The 23,787-nt window shown below is 64.7% G+C and overlaps 1 protein-coding gene across 2 annotated transcripts; it reads left to right on the top strand.

The window, feature by feature from the left end:
* The first annotated feature begins 6,513 nt into the window (after window positions 1-6,513).
* On the top strand, window positions 6,514-19,631 carry FGFRL1 (fibroblast growth factor receptor like 1). 2 transcript variants are annotated; one of them, XM_070791960.1, is made up of 7 exons: window positions 6,517-6,799; window positions 7,380-7,471; window positions 15,562-15,834; window positions 16,908-16,988; window positions 17,085-17,369; window positions 17,455-17,808; window positions 17,936-19,631. In XM_070791960.1, the coding sequence occupies exons 2-7, from the start codon at window positions 7,396-7,398 to the stop codon at window positions 18,370-18,372; spliced, it is 1,506 nt and encodes a 501-aa protein (XP_070648061.1). In that variant the 5' UTR covers window positions 6,517-6,799; window positions 7,380-7,395; the 3' UTR covers window positions 18,373-19,631. The 2 variants fall into 2 exon arrangements, with proteins under 2 accessions (XP_070648062.1, XP_070648061.1); XM_070791961.1 differs by lacking the exon at window positions 16,908-16,988 and having other exon boundaries at window positions 6,514-6,799.
* The last annotated feature ends 4,156 nt before the right edge of the window (window positions 19,632-23,787 follow it).

Raw genomic sequence — 23,787 nt, 5'->3', positions numbered from 1 at the left:
GAGATCAAATTGCCAACATCCACTGGACCATCAAAAAAATGAGAGAGTTCCAGAAAAACATATTTCTGCTTTATTGACTATGCCAAAGCCTTTGACTATGTGGATCACAATAATCTGTGGAAAACTCTGAGAAAGATGGGAATACCAGACCATCTGACCTGCCTCTTGAGAAATCTGTATGCAGGTCAGGAAGCAGCAATTAGAACTGGACATGGAACAACAGACTGGTTCCAAATCAGGAAAGGAGTATGTCAAGGCTGTATATTGTCACCCTGCTTATTTAACTTATATGCAGAGTACATCATGAGTAACACTGGGCTGGATAAAGCACAAGCTGGAATCAAGATTGCCAGGAGAAGTATCAATAACCTCAGATATGCAGATGACACCACCCTTATGGCAGAAAGTGAAGAGGAACTAAAAAGCCTCTTGATGAAAGTGAAAGAGGAGAGTGAAAAAGTTGGCTTAAAGTTCAACATTCAGAAAACTAAGATCATGGCATCTGGTCCCATCACTTCATGGGAAATAGATGGGGAAACAGTGGCTGACTTTATTTTTGGGGGCTCCAAAATCACTGGAGATGGTGATTGCAGCCATGAAATTAAAAGACACTTATTCCTTGGAAGGAAAGTTATGACCAACCTAGACAGCATATTAAAAAGCAGAGACATTATTTTGCTGACAAAGGTCTGTCTAGTCAAGGCTATGGTTTTTCCAGTGGTCATGTATGGATGTGAGAGTTGGACTGTAAAGAAAGCTGCGTGCCAAAGAGTTGATGCTTTTGAACTGTAGTGTTGGAGAAGACTCTTAAGAGTCCCTTGGACTACAAGGAGATCCAACCTAAAGTTTAAGAGTCCATCCTAAAAAAAAGAAAAAGAGTCCATCCTAAAGGAGATCAATCCTGAGTGTTCATTAGAAGGACTGATGCTGAAGCTGAAACACCAATATTTTGGCCACCTGATGAGAAGAACTGACTCATTTGAAAAGACCCTGATGCTGGGAAAGATTGAGGGCAGGAAGAGAAGGGGACGACAGAGGATGAGATGGTTGGATGGCATCACCGACTCAATGGACATGATTTTGGGTAAACTCCAGGAGTTGATGATGGACAGGGAGGCCTGGCGTGCTGCAGTCCGTGGGGTCGCAGAGAGTAGGACACGACTGAGCAACTGAACTGAACTGGGAAGCGGGCCATACGACTGATTAGATGTGTGCTCGGCTCTTTAAAACCTTGCTGATCCAGCTGTGTGTGTGCAGCTCACTGCTCCAAGGCCAATGGTGTTGAGTGCTGGGATGTCTCACCACCTTGCTATGTTCACCAATACTGTTCATCTTGGTGACTTTTTCTTGTCAATTCCATAGACTTGTTCCCATAGGTGATTGTGTCATTTACAGATCAAGACTTTACTTCTTTCTTCCCAGTCTGAACTGACTTGACCCTCTAGCATGATGCTGAGTGCCAGGGAAAGAGAAAACCCCAGGTCTGGCTCTGACATAAGTGGGGAACATCACTCTTTAACAGTCAAGTGTGATGGTAGCTGGAATGTTTCCGCAGATGCCTTTTGTGAGGTGGAGGAAGGCCTTGTCTTTGCCAGTTTGCTGAGAGGTTTTTTTTTTAAAATAACATCAGGACCAGGTGCTGGATTCCATCCAGAGCTTTTTCTGCATCTCTTGAGATAATCATGTTTTTTTTTCTGTTGATATGGTATGTTACAGTGACTGATTTTCAAATGTTAAACCAACTTTGCATCCTTGGATAAATCCCACCTGATCATCATATATTATCCTTTTTTTATATATATTGTTGGATTTGATTAAGCAACATTTAAGATGTTTTGCATCCGTGTTCATGCCTGATGGTGTTCTGTGGATTTCTGGATTTAGCATCATGGACGGAGTTGGGAGGTAGCCCCTCGTCTCCCCTTTTGGGAGTGTTTTCATAGAATGGGTGTTATTTCCTTCTTAAATGTTTTGTAGAATTTCTTGGTGAAGCCATGTGGGCCTGGTGTTTTCCTTGTGGGAAGGGTTCCAACTAAAAATTCAAATTATTTAATAAATATATTCAGATTTTCTATTTCTCCTAGAGTGAGCGGGGGTCTCTGCTCTGGCTGCTGGATGCAGGCGCTGTTCCTGCCTGCGGGCTCCCAGCCTTCAGGGAGGCTCTTCCCCAGCCTCCAATGCTTCCTGTCCACTCCTGGGCTGATCGGTCCTCAGCTGCAGCCTCCAGGCAGCCCTCTGTGGGCCCCTGGGGCACTGTCTGCACGGCTCTCTCCTCTCCATGACTCTGGCCCTTGAATGCCAGCCATCACGTTCTCCGGAACCGCCCTCCCTCTGGGCTCTGCCTGGGCCCCCTGGCCTGCTCTGGAAACCGCAGGGAGGGAGGGAGCGGTGACCCGTGACCCAGCTCTCGAGGATGGCCATCTCCTGTTGTCTGCTCCCGTCTTGGCTGCCGTCCCCAGCCAAGAGAGATCCAGGCTCGCTCTCTCTTTCTCTCTCACACATATATATATCTGAATTTTTAAAAATTATTTCTTTTTGGCCGCACTGGGTCTTTGTTGAGTCCCACGGGCCTTCTCTAGCTGTGGCAAGCGGGCTTCTCCCTGTGGTGGCTCTCCTGCTGTGGAGCACAGGCTCCGGGCTCCAGCAGCTGTGGTGTGGGGAGTCAGCAGCTGCAGCTCGCAGGCCCTAGAGGGCTCAGTGGTTGCGGTGCCCGGGCCTAGCTGCTCCAGCCCGTGGAATCTTCCGGGACCAGGGATTGAACCCGAGTCCCCTGCATTGGCAGGCGGGTTCTCATCCACTGCGCCACCAGGGGAGTATTCTGAATTTTTAAAGTTTAAATATTTTTTAACGTGCAGAGAGCATGTAACTCTGGTCCCTGTTGCTTCATGGGGAGCAGAAGCTCGTGTCAGGGCCCTCAGCTCCCTGGTGAGCACTTCCCATCCTCAGAGGTGATTCTCGGCCTCTACACCTGCTCCTGAGATGCCATTTCTCCAGGCTGTGGACCTGCCCTGTCTGCCCACCCTCACCTGTCCCAGCCTCTGGCACACAGCCAGGGCTCAGCTTGTCCTGGTGGAAAGAGGATGGTAAGAAGAGCAGCAGATTAATACCTCCTGGGGCTCGCTGTGTCCAGCAGGTGGGATATGGAAACTTGCAGTCCCCAAGATCATTCGACGAGGTCGGATTGCAGATGAGACGACTGAGACCAGGAGCTTAGCTAATTGCCCAGATCTCAGTTTTAAAAGTGTTCATATTCCGGGGCCAGTCTCACGGAGGGGGAGCGGGGGCCGCTGGTGGGAGGCCTCGGTGGAGGCGGCAGCTCGGGCAGCGCGCGCAGGCCGGTCTGGCGCCGCGTGGGGAGCGCCGCCTCCCAGGCGGAGAGGGAGGCCAAGGTCCGGGGTGGGGAGGGACTCGGGCGACCTCGCGGCCCACCGCGCCCCGAGCCTCCGCCAGGGGGCAGCGCCTCCCCGCGCAGAAGCCCTACCCGGCCGGGACCCTCGACCGCACCTGCGGCCGCTCCCCCGGCGAGACCCTTTCCCCCCGTCCACCTTATCCCCTCCGCGCACGGGGCCGCCTCGGCCACTTCCTGCTTCCGACACCCACCTCCCCACACCTGCTGCAGGCAGCCTCCCCGCTGTGTCAGCTCTGCACACCCTGTGACGTCTCCCCACAAACCTCCCCGCGCGGCCCTGCGTGGCGCCCCCAGGGCCCACCTGCCCGCTTTGTCCCAGGGCTCCTTTCTGCGATCCACCGCGCTGCCGCACCATCCTCGGGTAGGCGCTGAAAGCCCGCTCCTGGCTTCCTGCCCGCTGCTGCGGAGCCTGAGTCCCAGTTCAGCTGAGTTCAGTCGCTTGGTCGTGTCCAAAGTTCTGTGACACCATGGACTCCATGGACTGCAGCATGCCAGGCCTCCCTGTCCATCACCAACTCCCGGAGATTACCCAAACTCATATCCATTGAGTCGGTGATGCCGTCCAACCATCTCATCCTCTGTCGTCCCCCTCTCCTCCCACCTTCAGTCTTTCCCAGCATCAGGGTCTTTTCCAATGAGTCAGTTCTTCACATTGGGTGGCCAAAGTATTGGAGTTTCAGCTTCAGCATCAGCCCTTCCAATGAATACTCAGGACTGATTTCCTTTAGGATGGACTGGTTGGATCTCCTTGCAGTCCAAAGGACTCTCAAGAGTCTTCTCCAACACCACAGTTCAAAAGCATCAATTATTTGGTGCTCAGCTTTCTTGACAGTCCAACTCTCACATCCATATATGACTACTGGAAAAACCATAGCTTTGACTAGATGGGTCTTTGCAGGAGGACTACTCGGGTCTGCATCTGGGCCTCCACTCAGCATACAGGCAGGATGGTGAGCACCCAGCTCACCACCACCACCACCCCCCCACAAGGTGGGTGCCCTACAGGCCCAGAGACAGGATTGAGGAACCGCCTATCGCTGGCTTGGAAGGAGTGGGCAGCCTGGGTCTCCACAGGCTAAAACCCTGATGGCTCATACCCCCTCATCCAGCTCTCCTCTGCCCTGGGGATGCTGACCTGCAAGACCTCTCCAGTTCCAGTTTTCCCTGGAAGGCTTCCTGGAAGAGGGAACCCTAAGAGGAGAGCGCTTGTTCCGGAAAGGGTTCTCAGAGGAATAGCAGGAGCAGAGGTCCAGAGGGGCTTCGGGGAGTGCTACGGGGGAGTGGGGGTGGGACTGGGCAGGGCCCAGGCATCCAGGGCCTCCGGGCTGGTAGGGTTTGTGTTGAGGGCACTGGGGAGCCAGAGATGCATCAGGATTGTGTTTTTAAGTGATGAGTCTGGGACGTCCCTGGAGTCCAGTGGTTGAAAATCTGCCTGCCAATGTAGGGTGCGTGGATCACTGATCTGGGAAGACCCCACATGCTGTGGAGCAACTAAGCCCACGTGCCCCAAGTACTGAGCCCATGTGCCGCGATTACCGAAGCCTGCACACCTAGAGCCTGTGCTCCCGAGAGAAGCCGCCACAGTAAGTCTGCACACCCCCAGAAGAGTAGCCCCCACCAGCCACGGCTAGAAAAGCCCTCGCACAGCAATGAAGACCCAGCACAGCCAAAAAGGAAATTAATAAATTTAAAATATGTTTTTTAAAAATGATGATTCTCAATTTCAGTGACGGGACAGTGAAGGGGAAGCCAGGGGAGACTGGCCCAGTGATTCAGGCCAGTGAGCCTGGGTGTGGTCAGGTGATGGACGGAAGGGGGGCAGTCATGGGGGCCAGTGTATGTCGGTTGCTGAATAGGAAAGGGAAGGGCAGTGGGGCAAGGTGGAGAAGAGCCACAGGGCAGGGGCACGCTGCAGTGCGTGGTCCAGTCCCGGGCATCCCAAGTGCCGGGGAATCTTGGGTAAACTACTTGCTTTCTCCATGCCTGCATGTCTTCATCTGCACGGTGACAGCAAGACGTTTGACTGATTATGAGGATTAAAGGTGGTGCTGAGTTATTAATATCCTTGTGTTACCCTCACTGGGCTTCCCACCTGGTGCTAGAGGTAAAGAATCCACCTGCCAACGCAGGAGACCCAAGAGAGGCAGGTTTGATCCTTAGGTGGGGAAGATCCCCTGCAGTATGAAGGGCAACCCACTCCTGTCCTCTTGCCTGGGAAATCCCATGGACAGAAAAGTCTGGCGGGCTACAATCCAGACTCGGACACGACTGAGCGCACACGCACACCATCGCTAGCGGATAGGAGGCCGCAAACCGCCAGGTGGGCGGTGGGAACACGTCTGCTCTCCGTCAAGCCGATCTATGAGCCGAGGCGCCAGGGCGGGATCTCTGTACCCCACGTCATGCCCGACTTGGCTCTCCCTGGAGTCGCCTGGGGTCAGAGCGGGGTCTTGGATCTCCCCTCCGTTCCCGACGACCACCGGGGGGCTCAGATATCGGGACTCGGACTGCCCAACTGGAGCTCGATCAGGGACGACTCTAGAGGCGCGCGGGGGGCTGTTGGCCTGAGGTTGGGGGCTCGGATGCAGGCGCCAACGGGTGCAGGTGCGAGGTGGACGGTGCGGGACCAGGAGGTACGCGAGGCGGGGCTGGGCCGGGGCTGGGTGGGGGCGCAGTGTGCTGCCCCGGCCGCCAGCGGGTGGAAACAAGCCGGGGGTGAAGCCAGGGGCCTGAGGGGGAGAGGCGGACGGGCTGGGGCGTGGCCGCGCTCCGGGGAGCCGCCCCGCCCGCGGGCGTCCCGTACTGCTAGGGTTAAGGCCGCGAGCCAGGCGGTGGCGGGGCGGGCGCGCTCGCCGATTGGCAGAAAGTTCGGGCGCGGGGCGGGGCTCGGGGCGGGGAGCGGGGGCGGGGCGCGGCGGCCAGGACGAGCCGATTGGCGGGAAGTTCGAGCGCGGGGCGGGGCGCAAGGCGGGGCGCGGGGGCGGGTCGTGGGGGGCGGGGCGCGGGGGCCACGGCGCGCCGATTGGCGGGAAGTTGTGTCGGGGCGGGGCGCGCGGCGGGCTCGGCGCTCGCTCCGGGAGAGTTGACAAAGCCCCGCAGGGAAGGACGCCTCGCGGCGTGGCGCCCCGGGCCCCTCGCCCCGCCGCCCCGGGATCGCGGCCCCGGCCCGCGGACCGCCCTCGCCGCCCTCCTCGCCCCTCGCCCCGGCCCCGGCCCCCGATCCCCGCCCCGGCCCCAGCCCGAGCCGCCAGCGCGCAGGTAGCGCCGCCCCGTCCCGAGGCCGGGCCCGGGGGCGCGGGGCGGCGGGGTGCGGCGCCCGGGGCGGCAATGACCGCGCAGCGCGCCCCGCGGGCCCGGCCCTGAGCCCCGCCGCCCGCGAGCCCCGGCGAGGTGAGCCCCTCCGCGCGCCTCCGATTCCCGGGGCGGACTGGGAGGGCCGATTCCGAAGGGCCGGGGGCCGGGGCCGCGGGCGGGGGCGGGGGCCGAGCGTCCGGGTCCCCGCTCGGCGGCGAGGGGCCGCAGGCACCGGCACGCGCCGCCGCGGCTCCCGCCCGGCCCGAGGTCCTGCCCGCGCCCCGCCCCCGCCCCTGCACCCCACGTGGGCCCCCCCAACGCAAATTTGTCCGCTAATGGCGCAGGCGATTATCTGCGGGGCCGCCGGTGTTGTGTGTCCCGCGGGCAGGGCCCGAGTTACAAGCGCCAGGAATCCAGACGGTGTTTGGAGGGGGGGCGGGGGAGGTCGGTAATTAGTGTAAACCCTTTGTCTGCCTTTGATACCCACGGTTACCCTGCCGCCGCTTCCTCCGCCCGGAGCGCGCCAGGGAAGGCGGGGCGGCCCGCACCTCAGTTCCCCTCGTCCAGGGCCGGGGTGCTGGCGGCTCCGGGGCCCTCGGCCCAGGGGAGGGGGAGCGGGGCGGAAAACCAGCCCCCCCACCCGCACGCAAGTGCCCAGCCTTTGAATAACCCCCAGGTCCGCACTGGCCGAGATGACGCCGAGCCCCGCGTTAGTGCTGCCGCTGCTGCTGCTGCTGGGGGCCCTCCCGCCGGCCGCCGCCGCCCGAGGTGAGTGCTGGCGCCCAGCCCGGCGCCCCGGCCTCCGCCAGCGCCGCCCCTTTCCCTCAGGCCCTGAACTCTGCCACAGTGCCCGCCTGGCGCGCGTGCCTGCGCCCCGCCCCTGCTGGCCGCGCGCAGCCCGGCCCCTCACCCACTGGGCCCCCAGCTCACCCACGGGCCAGTGCAGCTCACGCGTCGGCCCCACACCCAAGGGGCTCCTCAGCTATCTGTGGGGCCTCCCCTCTCATCATGAGGTCCCCCAGATCACCCACAGGGTGATCTCACTGTGTGGGCTCCCCTAGCTCTGGCACGGGGTCCCACACTGGCTGGCAGGTTGGGCTCTGGCCCCAGTTCCCCTCAGAACACACACATCCACCCGCCGCTGCAGTTGAGGGCAGCCACTGATGGAGGATCCCTGGGCACTGGGCAATTTGGCCACAGTGGACCCAGTTAGGCCCCTGAAAACCTACAGAAACCCCCCGGTGGCCAGGGTCGGGTGTGGGGACAGTGGGGACCTTCTTGGTATGTGGGACTAACGACCCAGACCAGTGCGCTAGGCCTGCCCGTCTCCAAGAAGGTGCAGGGTTGGGGCCAGGGGACAGGACCCAGCACACGGGGTGGGAGTAAGGGCCTGTCTTAAGGCAGATGCTGAGACCACCTGCTTCAGGCACACAGTGCGTCCCTCAGCACGGCATGTGCCACAGTGGGGCCTGGACGCGGGCAAGAGGGCAGCCTCAGATGCCCCTGGAGGGACCCCTCCCCCAGCAAGTGGCGCCCTTGGCTGACGGGCGATGGGTGATGCGTGCCCATGGACTCCCACTGCCGTGTTCTGTGCTGGACTCCTTCAGCGAGGCGGGACCTGTGGCCAGGCCAGCCCTGTGGGTGTGTTGACCACTCAGGATTGTCCTTGCCCTGTCCACCAGTCCTCTGAGGCGTCGCACCCCGCCCCCGCCGCTGCCCCGCAGGCGCACCGAGCCCAAGCTGGCCTTATATGGCCACATTCGGGTGTGGGGTGGCGGGCGGCGGCCCAGGTGGGCCTCATGCCACGGTACCCCCCCGCCTGCCCTGCCGGGGACTGGCTGGCTCGCTTGAGGGTGGGGGCTGCCCAGGCGTGGCCGGGATGGCAGTGTGCAGGGTGCTGCGGACACTCGGGTCATGCCCAGCAAGGCTCCCCACCCCCGGGGCCAGCAGCTCGGCCTCCGATTGCTCTTTCGTCTGCTTGGACTCCCCCATCCCCGAACCTGCCTGTCCTCTGGCCACTTGGCCAGAGAGGCTTGGGAGGCCACTGGCCTGACCTGGCCACTGGCTGGAGCCTGAAGTGGAGGGGCGGGTGGCAGTGGGCCGTGGACGGCTGTGGGCAGCAGGGCCTGCCTTGGCACCGAGAGGTCCCCCAGGGGCTACACCCCTCTTGGTGCCCTTTGGCTGAGGCCTTGGGCTGCGTGCTGAGGGCCCTGGCGGCCGTGGGGAGGTGGGATCCGCTTTCCAAGGGCCAGGGCCTCTGTGGTTTCTGGTGGGGGGTGCTCTTCCTGAATCGTGTTGGCTTCTCCTCCAGGCCTGGACTGGAGGGCAGAGCCGTCTCAGGCCCTTCCCACTTGGCGCGTGAACAGGCTGAGTGTGGACCTTCTTCAGGCAGGCAAACCAGCGCAGAGAGAGTTTGGGTGGTTTTTTGAAGCCGCTTTCCCCGTGGTGTCACAATTTCTGGAATCAGTACATTTCTAGACTCAATATTTTTAAGGTTCCCCTTTTCCCAAAGTTTCACAATCTTGGTGGGTTAGTCTTAAGCTTTTTTTTTTTTTTCAAATTTGAAAAAAGACTTTGGCTTTCTCCGTTTCCACTTTACTTCTCAGTGTGAATTCGAGAGGCTCCGAATGAAGTGCCTTTTACAATTTACTTTGAAAGAAGTCATTTCAGGGTTTTCTGAGGAGTGCCACGTGTGGACTTTTCTGAGGATGGTGCAGTGGACGGTCTCTGAGCAGCTGGCCCTGAAGGCCCCTCTCCCTCCCCTGGACCTGGCCAGCGTGCCGGCCACCTTCCGCCTGTGGGATAGTGCAGACTTCAGGCCGACTTGCCTGGGGGCTGTGGTGGAAGGCTCTGCCAGGGCCTGTGAGTCCACAGGGAGGCGTTTGGCCGTCAGAAAGGCTGTGATATGTGTGCTGGTAGACCTCAGCGTCTGACCAGGCTGCGAGGGGCCTCCTCCTCGCCCCCCAGGCCCCTGCAGGTGGCACTGGCCAGTGTGCAGCCGGGCCAAGGTGGACTCACGGGAGCCCGGCCCCGGCTCTGCGAGGTGGACCTGGGCCAGCGGCCCACTTATGTCTTGTCTTCGGCCCCACTCCTGGAAAGAAAAATAAACCATTGCCCCCTCTGCAGGGAGGAGGGAGCGAAGAAAGTCGCCCTTGGCTGGGCCTGGAAGTGCTGCCTACCAGGCTCCGTCTCCAGTGCGCCAGGATCAATGGGCCCCCGAGTCCTCCTGGCTCTGCGGCGGCCCTAACGAGGGAGTTGCTGGTTTTCTCCAGCAGCAGCCCCAGCCTCTGGATCGGCTGGGCAGCCCAGGCCCCACAGACGTGCGGGGGAGGCGGGCGGAGGCCTCCCATCGTGGCCTGCTTTGCCCCATTCTGTGCCTCCATGGGTGACCGCAGCCTGGTGTGTCCGGGGGACAGCCTCAGTGAGCAGGTCAGCACGCAGAAGGAAGGGGTGCCCACCCCATGGACACTCTGTCCATTGCGGCCCCCCACTCTTCCTAGCGGTGGTCACGGGTGCTCCAGTAAGTACAGTCTGCCTTCTCTCAGGGCCCAAGGCGAGCAGGGGCCGCCGTCCTGTGGGTTTCACAGCCCAGGTCCCCTGGAGAGGCTCAGGTGTAACAGGGCCAGGTGGGATGGGCCTGGAAGGAGAGGTGGTCCTGGTCAGGTGAGGCGAGGAAGTCCTCCAGCGGTGGGAGTGTCGTGGGCAGAGGTGGGCAGCTCACCAGGGCCGGGGTGGGCATGGCGCCTTGGCCTAGCAGGGCAGGGCCCTTGGGTGGGGAAGGGCTGGGCTGGTCGGCTGAGGGGGGCGTCTGGGGGGTGGCCCACTGAGGCTTTGTGTGCTGGGGCCTCCATTCCCACCCTGTGCCCCGCCGAGTGGCTGGGGCAGGGCCTGGAGGCGGCATGCTGGGGTGGGGGGGCGCATGTCCGCACCGAGCACAGACTGGCCTGGGGGGGGGACTGGCCCAGGGTGGGGGTGCTTCTGGAGCTGTCCCCGAGCTGGAGCCAGGGCAGGGAGTTGCCCTAGCCTCGGGGCTGCCGAACCCCAGGGTTTCCCATCTTGGCAGGAAACACAAGTCCTCTTCTTCCTGCCGGGGAGTTTATTTTGTGTGAGATTTTCACAAGCTGTGTGCTGGATAACGGGGCCTGGGGAGCCGGCAGGGAGGAGGGAGGCCCCGGCTCCCGTGACACTGCCCCCGGGCGCCCTCGAGTCCAGGGCCGCCCCCGCCTGCGCAGCAGCCAGTCTGGGTCCTGGCTACACTGTGGGGCTGGTCCTGGAGCTCACCCTGAGGGTCCGGTGGCCCACCCCATGGCGTCCGGGGCCTGGGGGTGCCCAGTCTGGGTCACTCGGGCCTCAGAGCCTCGGGCCTTTCCTGGAGAAGCCGCTCAGACCTCAGTGGAGCGGACGTGGGACCCGGCCGGCTGCTGGGGGTTGGTCGTCTGCAGCTGTAGCCTAGAGACCCCGCGTTCGCCCTGAACACCTGGGGGCTCCAGGCTCGGGAAGGGTCCTCTCACCTCCTAGGCGACTGCCCCTGGGTGGTCTGGGCCCCGAAGCGCGTTACCCTGTCCGCTGCGTCCAGCAGGGCAGGCGTGGGAGGCCCCAGTGGACAAGGGCCCTCTCCGCCCTCTGACAGCTGGGAGCGCGTCTGTGAGGTGGCAGCGGGGGGCAGGCACGGGCAGGTTTGCAGGAGGGTCAGCACTGAGTCTGTGGACCCAGTGAGACCTTGACACTGCACCAGGGCTGCCCAGCGCTCAGCTGTGCCCCGGGCGGGTGCCCCGAGGGATGTGGCACCATCAGGGTGATGCTCTGGGCCCCCCACCGGGGTCCTGGGGGTGGTGAGGGTGAGGTAGAGGAGCCCTGAGGCTGGGCTTCCCCTGGAAGTGGAAGGGGCCCCTGGTGCCCACTCCCCTGCCGGGCGGCTGGGCAGTGGGTGGTGGGGACGCTCCCGCCGCCTTGCTCGGTGGGTCAGGCCGTCCCTTTGCCACGCCCAGAATGGCCTGGTTTCTCAGGCAACCACCTGTCCTGCGGGTCCTACCAGTTCCACTGTGGATCCTGTGGGTCCGGCCCCCGGGGCCGCCCCGGGCCAGCTGGAGAGCAGGAGCCTGTGTGCTTGTGCGGCTGTGCAGCGGTGCTGGGCGGGGGTCTGCCGGCCTCCTGGCAGCCACGTGGTGGTCCTCCCCTGTGCCCACCCCCTGCGCCGGGTGCTCCTGCCCTTCCCCTGGGGCCTCACCTCCCTGGGGAGGGTGCTGGGCCCAGAGCCTGGCACTCACCATGGGAAGCACCTCGTGTGTCCCACCCCCTAGACAGCCTACCGCACCAGCGTCCAGGCCGGCCCTGTGGGCCCGCCTCTGGGGCCCAGCCCCCTCCCCACCTGCTGGCTTAGCTGGTCCTGCACAGAGGATGGCAGCTCCCGACCGGCCAGGCCCACTGTGGTCAGCTTGATCCAACCCACCCGAACCTTGCCGCGGCCAGAGCATTCCTCAGGCTGGAAACCTGCGGGGCTTTGCGGGGCTTGCTGGGGACAGGGCTGCCCTGACGTGCAGGCTAGGGGCTCAGGCTCCATCTCCTTACCTGCTCTGAGGCCTCTGGCACCTGGGGCTTGGGGGAGGGCTGGTGTCTGGCTCACCCACCTTGAAGGTAGCTTAGGGTCGCAGGCCAGGGCCCACTGAGCACCCTGGGTGGCTGGGAGGGGTGAGGGCTGACCTTGGGGTTCCCCCGCTCCCCACGGCCAGGCCCCTGGCAGACTGTGAACAGAGCAGGGAGTGTGGATCCAGATGGAATGGCCAGGGCAGCTCACCCCACCCCAGGGGGGCAGAGGCCACGAGGCACGGGTGCTGCACTTCGGGGTGGCCCCCAGGCCCTATGATGATGACTTGGGGGGGTTTGGGGGGCTCCAGCTGGGGGTCCCTTCTCCATCTGCCCAGCACCTCTGCCCTGGGTTGCAGCGGGGTCTTGTTTTGGCAAACGTGGGGAAATGGAGCCCCCATCCAGGTGGGGGAGCTGCAAGCCTGGGGGTCTCTGGTGCTCAGAGGAGGGGGTCCGCACCCCCTCTTGGGGTGTGCGTCTGGGGGACAGTGTACGGGGGGCAGCATCGCAGCCGTGTGTGGCCCCAGCTCTGGGTCCCCAGTGGCTCAGGGGTGAAGAGTCCGCCTGCAATGCAGGAGACTCAGGGTTAGGGTTAGGATATTCCCTGGAGGAAGGCATGACACCCGACTCCAGCGTCTTCGCCTGGAAAAGCCCATGGTCAGGGGAGCCTGGCGGCCTACAGTCCGTGGGGTTGCAAAGAGTCCTACGGACTTAGCAACTGAAGCAACGCCCGAGCAGCTGCAGAGCTCGAGGAGGAGGAGGGAGAGGAGGAGGGGCTCTGCTCACTCTGCCCATGCCCGTGGTGCTCAGCCCGCGTCCTGGGTGAGACCCTGCCCAGCCTACCGCCTCCACACCCACTTTGCACCCTGCCTGTGCCCTGAACCTCCCAGCACCATGGCTCTGGGAGGTGCTAGGTTGGGGCTTCCTGGAGGCCACGCTCTAGGGAGGGGCGGCAGCTGGGCGGAGGGCCTGCGGGGAGCTGAGGGGCAGGGGCGGCCCCCCGGGCCCCACCCCCCACCAGGCCCTGCAGGGGCCCCCAGGTCCCCATGTGAGCCTCAGTTTCCCATGGCAGAGCATCAGGATGCCCCGTCCAGGTGGAACAACGGGGCTTGTGTTTCCTGGGCTAAATATAGAGCTGCTGCAGCCATGCTGGCGGCCAAAACCCCCAGGAGTCTGGGGGGCTGGGCCTCCCGCCTGTGAGCCTGCAGGGGTCTCTGCAGAGGCTGCGGGGCTGGCCAGGCGGAGCACAGGTGGGGGCGGGGCGGCCGCGCGGGAGGGGCTGTTTGCTTTGGGATGCGGCTGGCTCCGCAGGCCTCCGTGGGCACTGCCTCGTCCTCCTCCGCTCAGGCTGGCTTGCGGGGCCACACTTCCGGCCCATCTGGCGGTCACTGGGCCCCGTCCCTCCTCTCTGCAGTGACCCCGGGCAGCGTCCGCACCACCCGCGGTTGCCCCACTCCCCCTTCTGAAGGCCTCCTTCTGGGGGATGGGGAGGGCCCGCATGGTTGGGCCGGCCCCTTCTTTGCCACTGAGGCAGGCTGCTCAGGGTCTGGGGGTGTTGGCGAGGGCCCAGTGGTGCCTGCAGGTTGCGGTCGGGACAGGCAGAGCCCCAAGGGGGAGGCTTCGCATACACGTGTGTCTGTGTGGACACGTGTGGGTCCATGTGTGTGATCCTTGTGTCCAGGTGTCAGCCTGGGGGACCGGGGGCAGGCTGGGGGTACCCTCTTTGTCCTGCAGCCTGGGAGGCCCCTGGGGATGGTGGAATTTCAGGCAGTGACAGGTGGTGGACAGGGTCTGCCTGGGAATGAGGCTGGACCCTGGGCAGCCTGGTTGGGTCCTCCTGGGGTCCACTTGTCTGGGGCCTCCGATGCCCCCCCGCACTGTGAGCTGAGTGGGTGCCTGGGGGCGGGCCCTGTAGACTGCCAAGTCATTAGGGAGAGGTGGTCAGGGGAAGCATGAGGGCTGGCTGGCTGGGGCAACTAACTGCCTGGGGGGGGGTGCGGCCCCCCGAATAGGATCTCTGTCGCTCACACCCCGGTCCCCTGGAAGCAGAGCCTCGGGACCCCCTCCCCACTTGGGGCCCCAGAGAAGCTGAGCCCGGGGCCGTCAGCTCGTCCATCCCCAGGGGCACAGCCACCACCCTCCCTTGGCACCCCAGGCAGGGGCGACGGGGGTCCACGCCCTGCAAGGGCCCTGGGAGCCGCAGCGTCTGGGGGACCCACAGGAGCACTCTGGTTGCAAAGCAGCGGTGGAACCAGCTGGCAGCTGCGTGTTGAAGAAACACCAGCTGGTTATTGAAAACACATGCCGCCCCGGGCCCCGAACGATAGCGTCTCAGAGCAGCCGCGCCAGGCCGGCACCTCCGCGCAGTCAGAACACTCGGACGCGGCCCTCCTGGCCTGAGTGGCGGCCTCGAGGGGTGGAGGCACCTTCCAGTGGCTGGTGGCTGGAGTCCCGGGAGCCCAGCCCGGCCAAGCCCCTGAGAAGGGCAGCTGAGTGCCCACGGCTGCCTCTCCTGGTCTGGAGGGACAGCGGGTGGCTGCCCACGAGAGAGGCCCGAAGCCCCCGTGGTCTTCCCGTGGTGCTGGAGCTGCACATGGGCCCCGGCTCCGGGCCACAGGCACGGCGGGGCTGAGGGTCCCCTTGGAGGCAGCTCCGTAGCCTTGTGGTGTCCGCGGTGTCCTTCCCCCGGGCCGTCTCCTGTTGCCGTCTAGACCTGATCACCCCCATTGTGCCCACACTTGACCCTGGAGGAACTGAAGCTGGACCCAGGCCGGGGGATCAGGGACGGTCAAGGGCACCATGGCCTCAGCTCAGGACTCTGCCTTTTCCCACGGGAGAGAGTGGTCACCCATAGTTGGAGTGCCCAGCTGCTTGCCCTCTGACCCCAAGGCCTTGGTGACCTGGTGTGGCCTGGCTGGCAGCAGGGAGGCTCTTGTCCGGGCAGACAGACCTGGTTCAGTGTAGCCCAGGCACACACGGGCACAGATGCAGAGACACTCGCGTGTGCACACCCTGTCCGTGAGGGGCTGTCCTTACTGGTCTGTGCACATGAGTCCTGGGTGAGCCGGTCCTCCCGACTGTGTTCTGGCTCCTGTGCGAGAGCGCGCAGGGGCCCCCGTGGTCTGGGGGGGCAGGCAGGAGTCTCTGCATGGGGTCCTGGGTGGGCTCCCGGCAGGGACAGCCCTACCGCCAGCTCCTAGTGCCCACACTGCCTTTGCCCTGACCGGCCCGCTGCCAGTCCCCTCCTCCCTGACAGAGCCCTCTGACCCCCGCAGGGCCCCCGAGGATGGCGGACAAGGTGGTCCCGAGGCAGGTGGCCCGGCTGGGCCGCACGGTTCGGCTGCAGTGCCCCGTGGAGGGGGACCCGCCGCCACTGACCATGTGGACCAAGGACGGCCGGACAATCCACGGTGGCTGGAGCCGCTTCCGCGTGCTGCCCCAAGGGCTGAAGGTGAAAGAGGTGGAACCGGAGGACGCTGGTGCCTACGTGTGCAAGGCCACCAACGGCTTCGGGAGCCTCAGCGTCAACTACACGCTCATAGTGATGGGTCAGTGTCAGGTCTTTCGGCGCCGGCCGGGAGGCAGCACTTCCCGAGTGCCCACCGCCACCCCCCGTCCTGCCTGAACTTGACCACTGTCCCCAGGACCCGGGGGTCCCGCTGGCTGCCTCTAGTCCGGGACACCCCCAGCCCGGGCCTGCCTCCTCAGGCTGCACCTCGGGGAGGGGCCTTTCCTCCCGGCCTCTTCTCCCCCAGAGTTCTGCTGGCTTGAGGGGCCAGGGCTGGCTGGGAGACAGCAGGAGTGGGTGGGGGGCCCCTGCTCGCACCAAAGTGCAGCCTGGTGGGCCAGGCTGGCCGGTAGCCTTGGCGTCGGCCGTGACTTTGAGGCTCAGGTTTCCAAGTTCAGAGGGGCCGCTGGGAAGCAAGGGCCTTGTGTTCTCTGCCTCCGGGGCCCGGGCTTGGGGACTGGGCGGTGCCCCAGCAACACGCCCTTCACTCGCTGGTACCAGGCGCTGGCCCGGCCCTCCCCCACGGGCGCCGGAGCAGCACAAAGGAGGAGCCCGACCCACACACCCCACCGCTGGGTTTCCAGGGTGGGGTCCGAGAGCCGGGCCTTGGTCCTGGGCCCTGGAGGCGGCGGCTGTCCCGGGGAGGGGGCATTCCTCAGCATTCCCCGCCCCCCACCCAGGTCCCCTCTGGACTGTGGAATGGGAATACTGTGGGTGTCCCCCACCACGTCCTTTCAAAGGGGAGGATGACCAGGCGGTATGCGAGCCATGTCAGTTCACCGAGCCCTCGGCCCCTTGATGTGGGCTAGGGTTACTGCAGCTGCTGGCAGGCCCCGGCCCCCACCACCCCCAGGCCCTGCAGACCCCCGGGAGCCAGGGTGGGAGAGCCAGACCTCCGTCCCACCCACGCCTGGCGGGGTCACCTGCACCCAGGGAGTGGGCCGGGAGGCGGCTCCCGCCCAGCTGTCCCTGGGATTCTGAGCTGCGGGCGTGCATCCACGGCCTCCTGCTGGTGTGCTGGAGCCTCCAAGCTGGGCCTGGGGCTGGGGTCCATGCTGGGGTCTCACAGGGGCTACTGAGGCCCCTCTCACGTGCCCCGCCCGCCCCGCCCAGATGACACCAGTCCAGGAAGGGAGAGCCCCGGGCACGACAGCTCCTCTGGGGGCCAGGAAGACCCAGCCAGCAAGCAGTGGGGTGAGCAGAGGGGCGTCAGGTGGGCTGGGGGCTGGGCCTCACCGCTCCCCCGACCCTACCCGGCCCTCTGACCTCCACATCTCCCTCCCTCTTCAGCGCGGCCCCGCTTCACGCAGCCCTCCAAGATGAGGCGCCGCGTGATTGCGCGGCCCGTGGGCAGCTCCGTGCGGCTCAAGTGCGTGGCCAGCGGGCACCCGCGGCCCGACATCATGTGGATGAAGGATGACCAGGCCTTGACCCGCCCGGAGGCTGGCGAGCACAGGAAGAAAAAGTGGACGCTGAGCCTGAAGAACCTGCGCCCGGAGGACAGCGGCAGGTACACGTGCCGCGTGTCAAACCGCGCAGGCGCCATCAACGCCACCTACAAGGTGGACGTGATCCGTGAGTTCGGGCGGGGCCTGGGTGGGGCGAGGGCTGGGGGCGGGCTGCAGCCCCGGGGCCGCGCCCAACGCTTGTCCCTGCGCAGAGCGGACGCGCTCCAAGCCTGTGCTCACGGGCACGCACCCCGTGAACACGACGGTGGACTTCGGGGGCACGACATCCTTCCAGTGCAAAGTGCGCAGCGACGTGAAGCCGGTGATCCAGTGGCTGAAGCGCGTGGAGTACGGCGCCGAAGGCCGCTACAACTCCACCATCGACGTGGGCGGCCAGAAGTTCGTAGTGCTGCCCACCGGCGACGTGTGGTCGCGGCCTGACGGCTCCTACCTCAACAAGCTGCTCATCACGCGTGCACGCCAGGATGACGCGGGCATGTACATCTGCCTGGGTGCCAACACCATGGGCTACAGCTTCCGCAGCGCCTTCCTGACAGTGCTGCCCGGTGCGTGGGCCTCACCCCGCCCCCAGCGGGTCCCGCCCCGCCAGACCCCGCCCATGCGCACCAGCTGGGCTGTGGGGTGCCCGCGCCTGACGGTTCCCTCCCTGCCCCTCCTCGGTTTCTCCTACAGACCCAAAGCCACCAGGGCCGCCCGTGGCCCCCTCGTCCTCCACCACCAGCCTGCCGTGGCCGGTGGTCATCGGCATCCCGGCCGGCGCAGTCTTCATCGTGGGCACCGTGGTCCTGTGGCTCTGCCAGGCCAAGAAGAAGCCGTGCGCCCCGGCCCCCCCGGCGCCTGCACATCGCCCGCCCGCCACAGCCCGCGACCGCGGCGGGGATAAGGACCTGCCCGCCCCCGCCACCGTGGGCTCCGGCCCCGGAGTGGGGCTGTGTGAGGAGCTCGGGCCCCCGGCCGCCCCCCAGCACCTGCTGGGCCCCGGCTCGGCCACCGGCCCCAAGCTTTACCCCAAACTCTACACAGACACGCACACGCACACACACTCACACACACACTCACATGTGGAGGGCAAAGTCCACCAGCACCAGCACACCCACTACCACTGCTAGGGTGCCTCGGGCGGGCTCGTGGCGGCACGGCCAGCGGCAGGCTGGGGCCGTCTCCCCGTGCCCCATGAGGCGCACACACGTGGACGCGCGCGCACACAGACACACACAGTCAGACTCCATCTCCCCGTGCCCCGTGAGGCGCACACACGTGGACGCGTGCGCACACACAGACACACACACACACAGTCAGACTCCATCTCCCCGTGCCCCGTGAGGCGCACACACGTGGACGCGCGCGCACACACACACACACACAGTCAGACTCCATCTCCCCGTGCCCCGTGAGGCGCACACACGTGGACGCGCGCGCACACACACACACACAGTCAGACTCCATCTCCCCGTGCCCCGTGAGACGCACACACGTGGACGCACACATACACACGACATACCTCTGGACACACATAGACACACACACACTCACACACACACTCACATGTGCAGGGCGGAGTCCACCAGCACCAGCACACCCACTACCAGTGCTTGGGTGCCTCGGGTGGGCGTGCGGCAGCACCGCCAGCGGCAGGCTGGGGTGGAGGGCCACAGGGGAGGACAGACCGTGGGGCCATCTCCCCGTGCCCCGTGAGACGCACACACGTGGACGCGCGCGCACACACACACACGTACACGCAGACTGAGAAGCCTTTGGGAAGGCCTGTATTGTAACCGCAGTGCGCATGTGGCGACCGGCTAGCTCATGAAGGAATCCCTTGGCCCCGTGAGAAGGATTTCACGGAGGCCATGGTCACCCCCCCACCCTGGCCTGGCAGGAGATCTGAGAGGCACCCTGGCTTTGCAAACCAAAAACTCCGACCCCGTCCCCGCGCCTGCCTGCCCGTGTCCCTGCCCTGGCTATTTTTGCCACCACCTGTCCTGGTGTCCAGGAGTCCACCAGCACCCTGGAGGGGGTCGGGCGGGGCAGTCCTGGGCCCTGTCCTGAGCGGCTGGAGCCAGCGGGGGGTGACTTTTGTCCCACGCGGCCTCCCACTGCCAGAGAGGAGGGGCCTCTGATATTTATATTTAAGAAATTAAGATAATAATATTAATAATGATGAAAGGAGGGCTGGGCCACAGAGACTTGGCCTCTCCCGGGGCCCAGGACCCACCTGGCCTTGTGGCCATGCTGGATGTCCACCCTGGCCTGGGCACCCATCACCCCGTGGCCCCAGACCTCTGTAATTTTATATAGAGTTTGAGCTGAAGCTTCGTATATTTAATTTATTTTGTTAAACAAGAAAACGTGCATCCTTTTCCTCGAAGCTGGTGTTCTTCCTGTGTACGTGTGTGCACCTATATGCCGGGAGCCGCGTGGCCAGGCCGCAGGCTCGGGGCCCCCGGAACCCACCATCAGTGTCCTGGACGCTCACCTGTACGCGCGTCTTTGGCCAGTCCAAGTCTGGCTGGCTGGGGGTCTGCTCTCTGTACTGGTGTGGCCCCCCGCCCCCAGTCCTCACCGCAGGGCCCGTGCTCCTCCCGCCCCACATTCTGGGGCTCGCCTCATACCCTCGGTGGGCAGGTGGGCTGGGGGCTGCCGCAGGGCCCCACCCACCCTTGGTGGGGCAGCAGTGCCTCCCTCGACAGGGAGACAGGCTCTAACTCGCCTGCCGGCCAGCAGGCACAGCTTGGGCCACCCTGGCCCGCAGGTTCCGGAGCCTCTTAAGGAGGAGCACGAATAGCTTGTGGGATTTTCGCAAGGCCCCCAGCGGGACCACGGTGGCCAGCCGGCAGGAGGGGTGAGGCCAGCCTGATTCTGGTTCTCAGCACTTCAGGCCAGGAGCATGGGCCCCGCCTGATGCGTGGCTGGGTATCTTCCACCTGACCTGGAGGCTGGGCCTTCTTGTCTCCTCCATGTCCCCCTGCTGGGCTGCTGCCCACTTCCTCTCCCCGGCTCCGAGCTGGACCCCCGCCTCTGCTGCTGTCTCTCAGGCTTCAGTCCCCTCTCCCTCCTCTGCTGGGACCCCAGGCAGGGCAGGACGGGACCCCCTGTCCTCTTCAGTGCTGTGCCCCCAGCCTCTGGCCTCCCAAGGTGGACCGCACTCCTGTCTCTAAGGAGGCAGGGGCCGGCCCTGAGGGACCCCTCACCAAGCTCAGGCTGGATGACGGGGGCCACCCACAGCCCCAAGGGAGACCCAGGGCCTGGCTGCGGCGGGAAGCCGGGCGGCAGAGGGGGCTGCCGGTGGCCCACAGCTGGTGACCAAACAGATGTTCCCCAGACAGGACTGGCTGCAGCCGACGCCTGGCTGGGTTTCAGTCTGAGGGGGAGGGTGGAGAGAGAGGAGGCCCTGGGCAGTGGGGAGACCTCAGGCAGTGGGCCGTCTCTGGGTCATAGGAGTTGAGCTGCCCCCTCTCCAGCGTGCGGGCAGAGGGGCAGGTTCCTGGAGCGTGCGGTCCCTCGTAACCTCAGAGGAGACTCTGGGACCCCAGCCCTGTGCCCTTGGCCTGAGGCCGGTGCTTTCCACCTGGCTCATGGGGACCAGCCTCACCATCTGCCCCAGAGAAGGCGGGGGACTAACGACCTGGCCACCCTTAGGGCCTGTCTCAGCCTGAGAGGTCTGGTTCTCTGGAGACCAGTGTCCATCCCCCAACGCCCTTCCTGGAGAGAGGGCTGCTGGGGGGCTGGTCATTCTGTAGACCTGCTGGGGTGCCGGGAAGGGCATGGGGGCGGGGGTGGGGTCTGGACGACTAGACAGGTCCATCTGCATGGGGCTGGGCAGCCACCAAGAAGCCCAGCCCCGGATTACAGGCCGGCCACACCTTGGCGCTCAGAGTCCTCAGCCACGCCATCTCCCGCTTCCAGCTGTGAGGGGTGGGGGAGAGGCAGGAGGGCACCACATGGCCCCAGGACGCCCAGCATCCTTCTCTGGGGTGCCCCGCGCCTCTTGCGGGACTAAGGCTCCCAGGGCCGCCCTAACCGGGCGCGGAGTTATCCGGACTCACCTGCCTACCTGGGGCCTCTGGCCGGCCCCGCCCCCTGGGGACCCTGCGAGACCTGGGAGCCCCGAGTGGGCGGGGCGCCGGGGGACGGGGCGGGGCCGGTGGGAGCGCGAGTGGGAGGGGCCGATAGGAGCGCGAGTGGGAGAGGCCGGGCAGCGTGAGGGTAGGGTCCTGGGGCGAGAAGGGCCGAGGGTCTCGGAGTCAGGCCCGCTCCCGGGGTAGGGTCAGGGCTCCCGGGGTCGCACCAGGAGAGGCTCCGCGGCAGGGCTTTGCCTCTTGGGCGCTTGGGGGCCAAGCCTTGGTCCCCGCTGGCCCTCCACAGTTGCCCCTCCATAAATACCAAGGCCAGGACCTAAAATGTGCCCTTGGTCACAGGCAGAAAGACCAGCTAGCAGCCACCCATGATGCCATTGGGGTCCCAAACAGGAGCACAAAAGCTTCCCTACCCCCAGCTTCGTGAGTTCCCCGCGGGGTGGGAGTGGGCCCTGCACCTTGTCCTAGGAGGGTTCCAGTCTCGAGAAACAGGAGGGGGACCCAGCTGTGTTCTCCGTAATTCCCAGGCCAGACTGGGCCACCGGGACCAAAACCCCTGATATCCATGGCGGGGTTCTGGGTGCTGAGTAGGTGGGGGTCCCAGGAGGGTAGAGCCCCGGAGCCAGACCAGCACCTTCCCTGTGGCCTGGGCTGTGACAAGCTGTCTTCTTCAAACCTGCCAACTCGAAAGGGCAGCTCAAGCCCTGATGCCTGGGGGTGTGACTGGCCCTTCCCACCCCCACCCCTGCCTCCCAGCCGTCCCGGTTTCAAAGGGGCGGCTGAGAGCCTTCTGCAGCTGTCCCAGAGGGGGGACCCTGAGACCGATGTCCAGGGACCCGGCGACGCGGCAGGAGGGTGAAGATGGGGGAGTGTAGGGCCACACACCTGTGGGGCTCGGTCGGGAGGGCCTGGCAGGAGAGCAGAGCCTCGTCCGGGGGCCTGGCCAGGGGGCCTGGAACAGGAATGCAGGATGTAAGGCTCAGGAAAGGGGACAGGAACATGGGTCGTGGGTTCAGGACGTGGGACGAGGACACCCCGCACAGCACAGACTCACCCAGGGCTCGGGACGTGGGGCCAGAGACTGCAGGTGCCAGCCAGGTTGCCCAGCCTCCTGGGCAACACCGCATAGGGCTTGCAGGGGCCTGGGCCTGCTCAGGGGCCAGGGTGGGGTGGAGGGGCTGCGATGTCAAGGGGCTGAAAGGTGAGCGCCCAGACCCAGGGCACAGGCCAGAGACGCGGGGATCCCACAGGGTCAAGCCACCCGGGGCTGGGCGGGGCCAGGCAGCAGCCCTCATCACATGCCTGGGGCACCAGCCCCCCCATGCAGCCCTCCTGCGGGCAGTGGGCGGGGCCAAGGCTGCTCATCACGCGCAGGGGGCGGGGCCTGGCAGGAGGCTCCCTCTGCGCCGCTCTGACCTCACCCAGGGGTGGGACCCCGTCCTACTCAAGCACCCAGGGCTGACTGGGCTCAGGACCCTCAGGAGATGGGCCGGGCATCGGGGAGCCTGGGGCCAGGGGCTCTCCTGGGAGCCCTATAAAGGTCCATGCAGTCCTTCTCCCGATTCAACCCCCACCCTGCCAGTCCCACCTAGGTGCCCTCCCCATGCCCACCTTGACAAGCCCTCTTCAGTCTCGCCTTGGCTCAAGAGGCCTCTGCAGGCCGGTGATCCCCCTAGCCCAGCCACCCTGACTCCTGGACTGCTGCTGTCTGTGGAAGGAAGGATGGGCTTCCCAGCAGGCCACAGGTATTAGTGAGCCCAGGCGGGCAGATGGGAGTTCGTAGGGGTCCCCAGACTGGGGAATGTAGTGGCTGGGAAGGGGGCTCTGCCTCCCATGGGGCTTCTCCCGTGCAGACCCCTGGGGGGGCCCCCGATGGAGCTCTGGGTCGGCAGCTTCCAACGCCTTGTTCTGGCTGTGCTGCCTGGGGTCACCTGGAGCTGTGCCTGGAGGGCGCAAGAGCCCGCTGTCCAGGGCACCTCTGCTGGGCAGCAGCTGGCACCCTGGTCAGCTGCCTGCGCCCCTGGCATCGCTGACGTGAGGTATGGGAGCCTTGACACGGGGCTCGCACCAGCCCTGGGTGGCTGCGCCCATCCACCACATGGCTACTGCCAACTGGGCCTGGAGTCTCACACCCCCGCCCTGGCACCCCGGGAACTGGGCGAGGGCACTCGGCCAGCACTAGCTCTGCATCCGCTCCAGGGCGAAGGAGGCCCTGGGCCAGGGGCCTTCAGCGCACTCCTGCGTTTAGGGGTGCGGGCTGGCTCCTTGGGGGTCTTGTCTCTGGCGCCTGTCGGGGGTGGTGACACGTAGCGTTGCTGTCTGGCGCCATGGTCAGTGCTGAGATGTGCGGCCTCTCCTGCCTGCATCTGGGCTCAGTCCCACTCCGGCCTTGCCCGGGGCTGGCAGGCTTGCTCCCTCCCCTCTCCAGGGCTGCAGGGGTGAGGGCAC

Source organism: Bos indicus, chromosome 6, assembly GCF_029378745.1.
Source record: "Bos indicus isolate NIAB-ARS_2022 breed Sahiwal x Tharparkar chromosome 6, NIAB-ARS_B.indTharparkar_mat_pri_1.0, whole genome shotgun sequence".
In the NCBI taxonomy this organism is placed as follows: domain Eukaryota; kingdom Metazoa; phylum Chordata; class Mammalia; order Artiodactyla; family Bovidae; genus Bos; species Bos indicus.
This window is presented reverse-complemented; position numbering and strand designations above follow the sequence as displayed.

Coding starts and splice junctions, on each gene's coding strand:
- FGFRL1 (XM_070791960.1), top strand. CDS start 7,396: ATGACGCCGAGCCCCGCGTTAGTGCTGCCGCTGCTGCTGCTGCTGGGG. Junction 17,370..17,454: donor CTACAAGGTGGACGTGATCC/GTGAGTTCGGGC, acceptor GTCCCTGCGCAG/AGCGGACGCGCTCCAAGCCT. Junction 17,809..17,935: donor CTTCCTGACAGTGCTGCCCG/GTGCGTGGGCCT, acceptor TTTCTCCTACAG/ACCCAAAGCCACCAGGGCCG.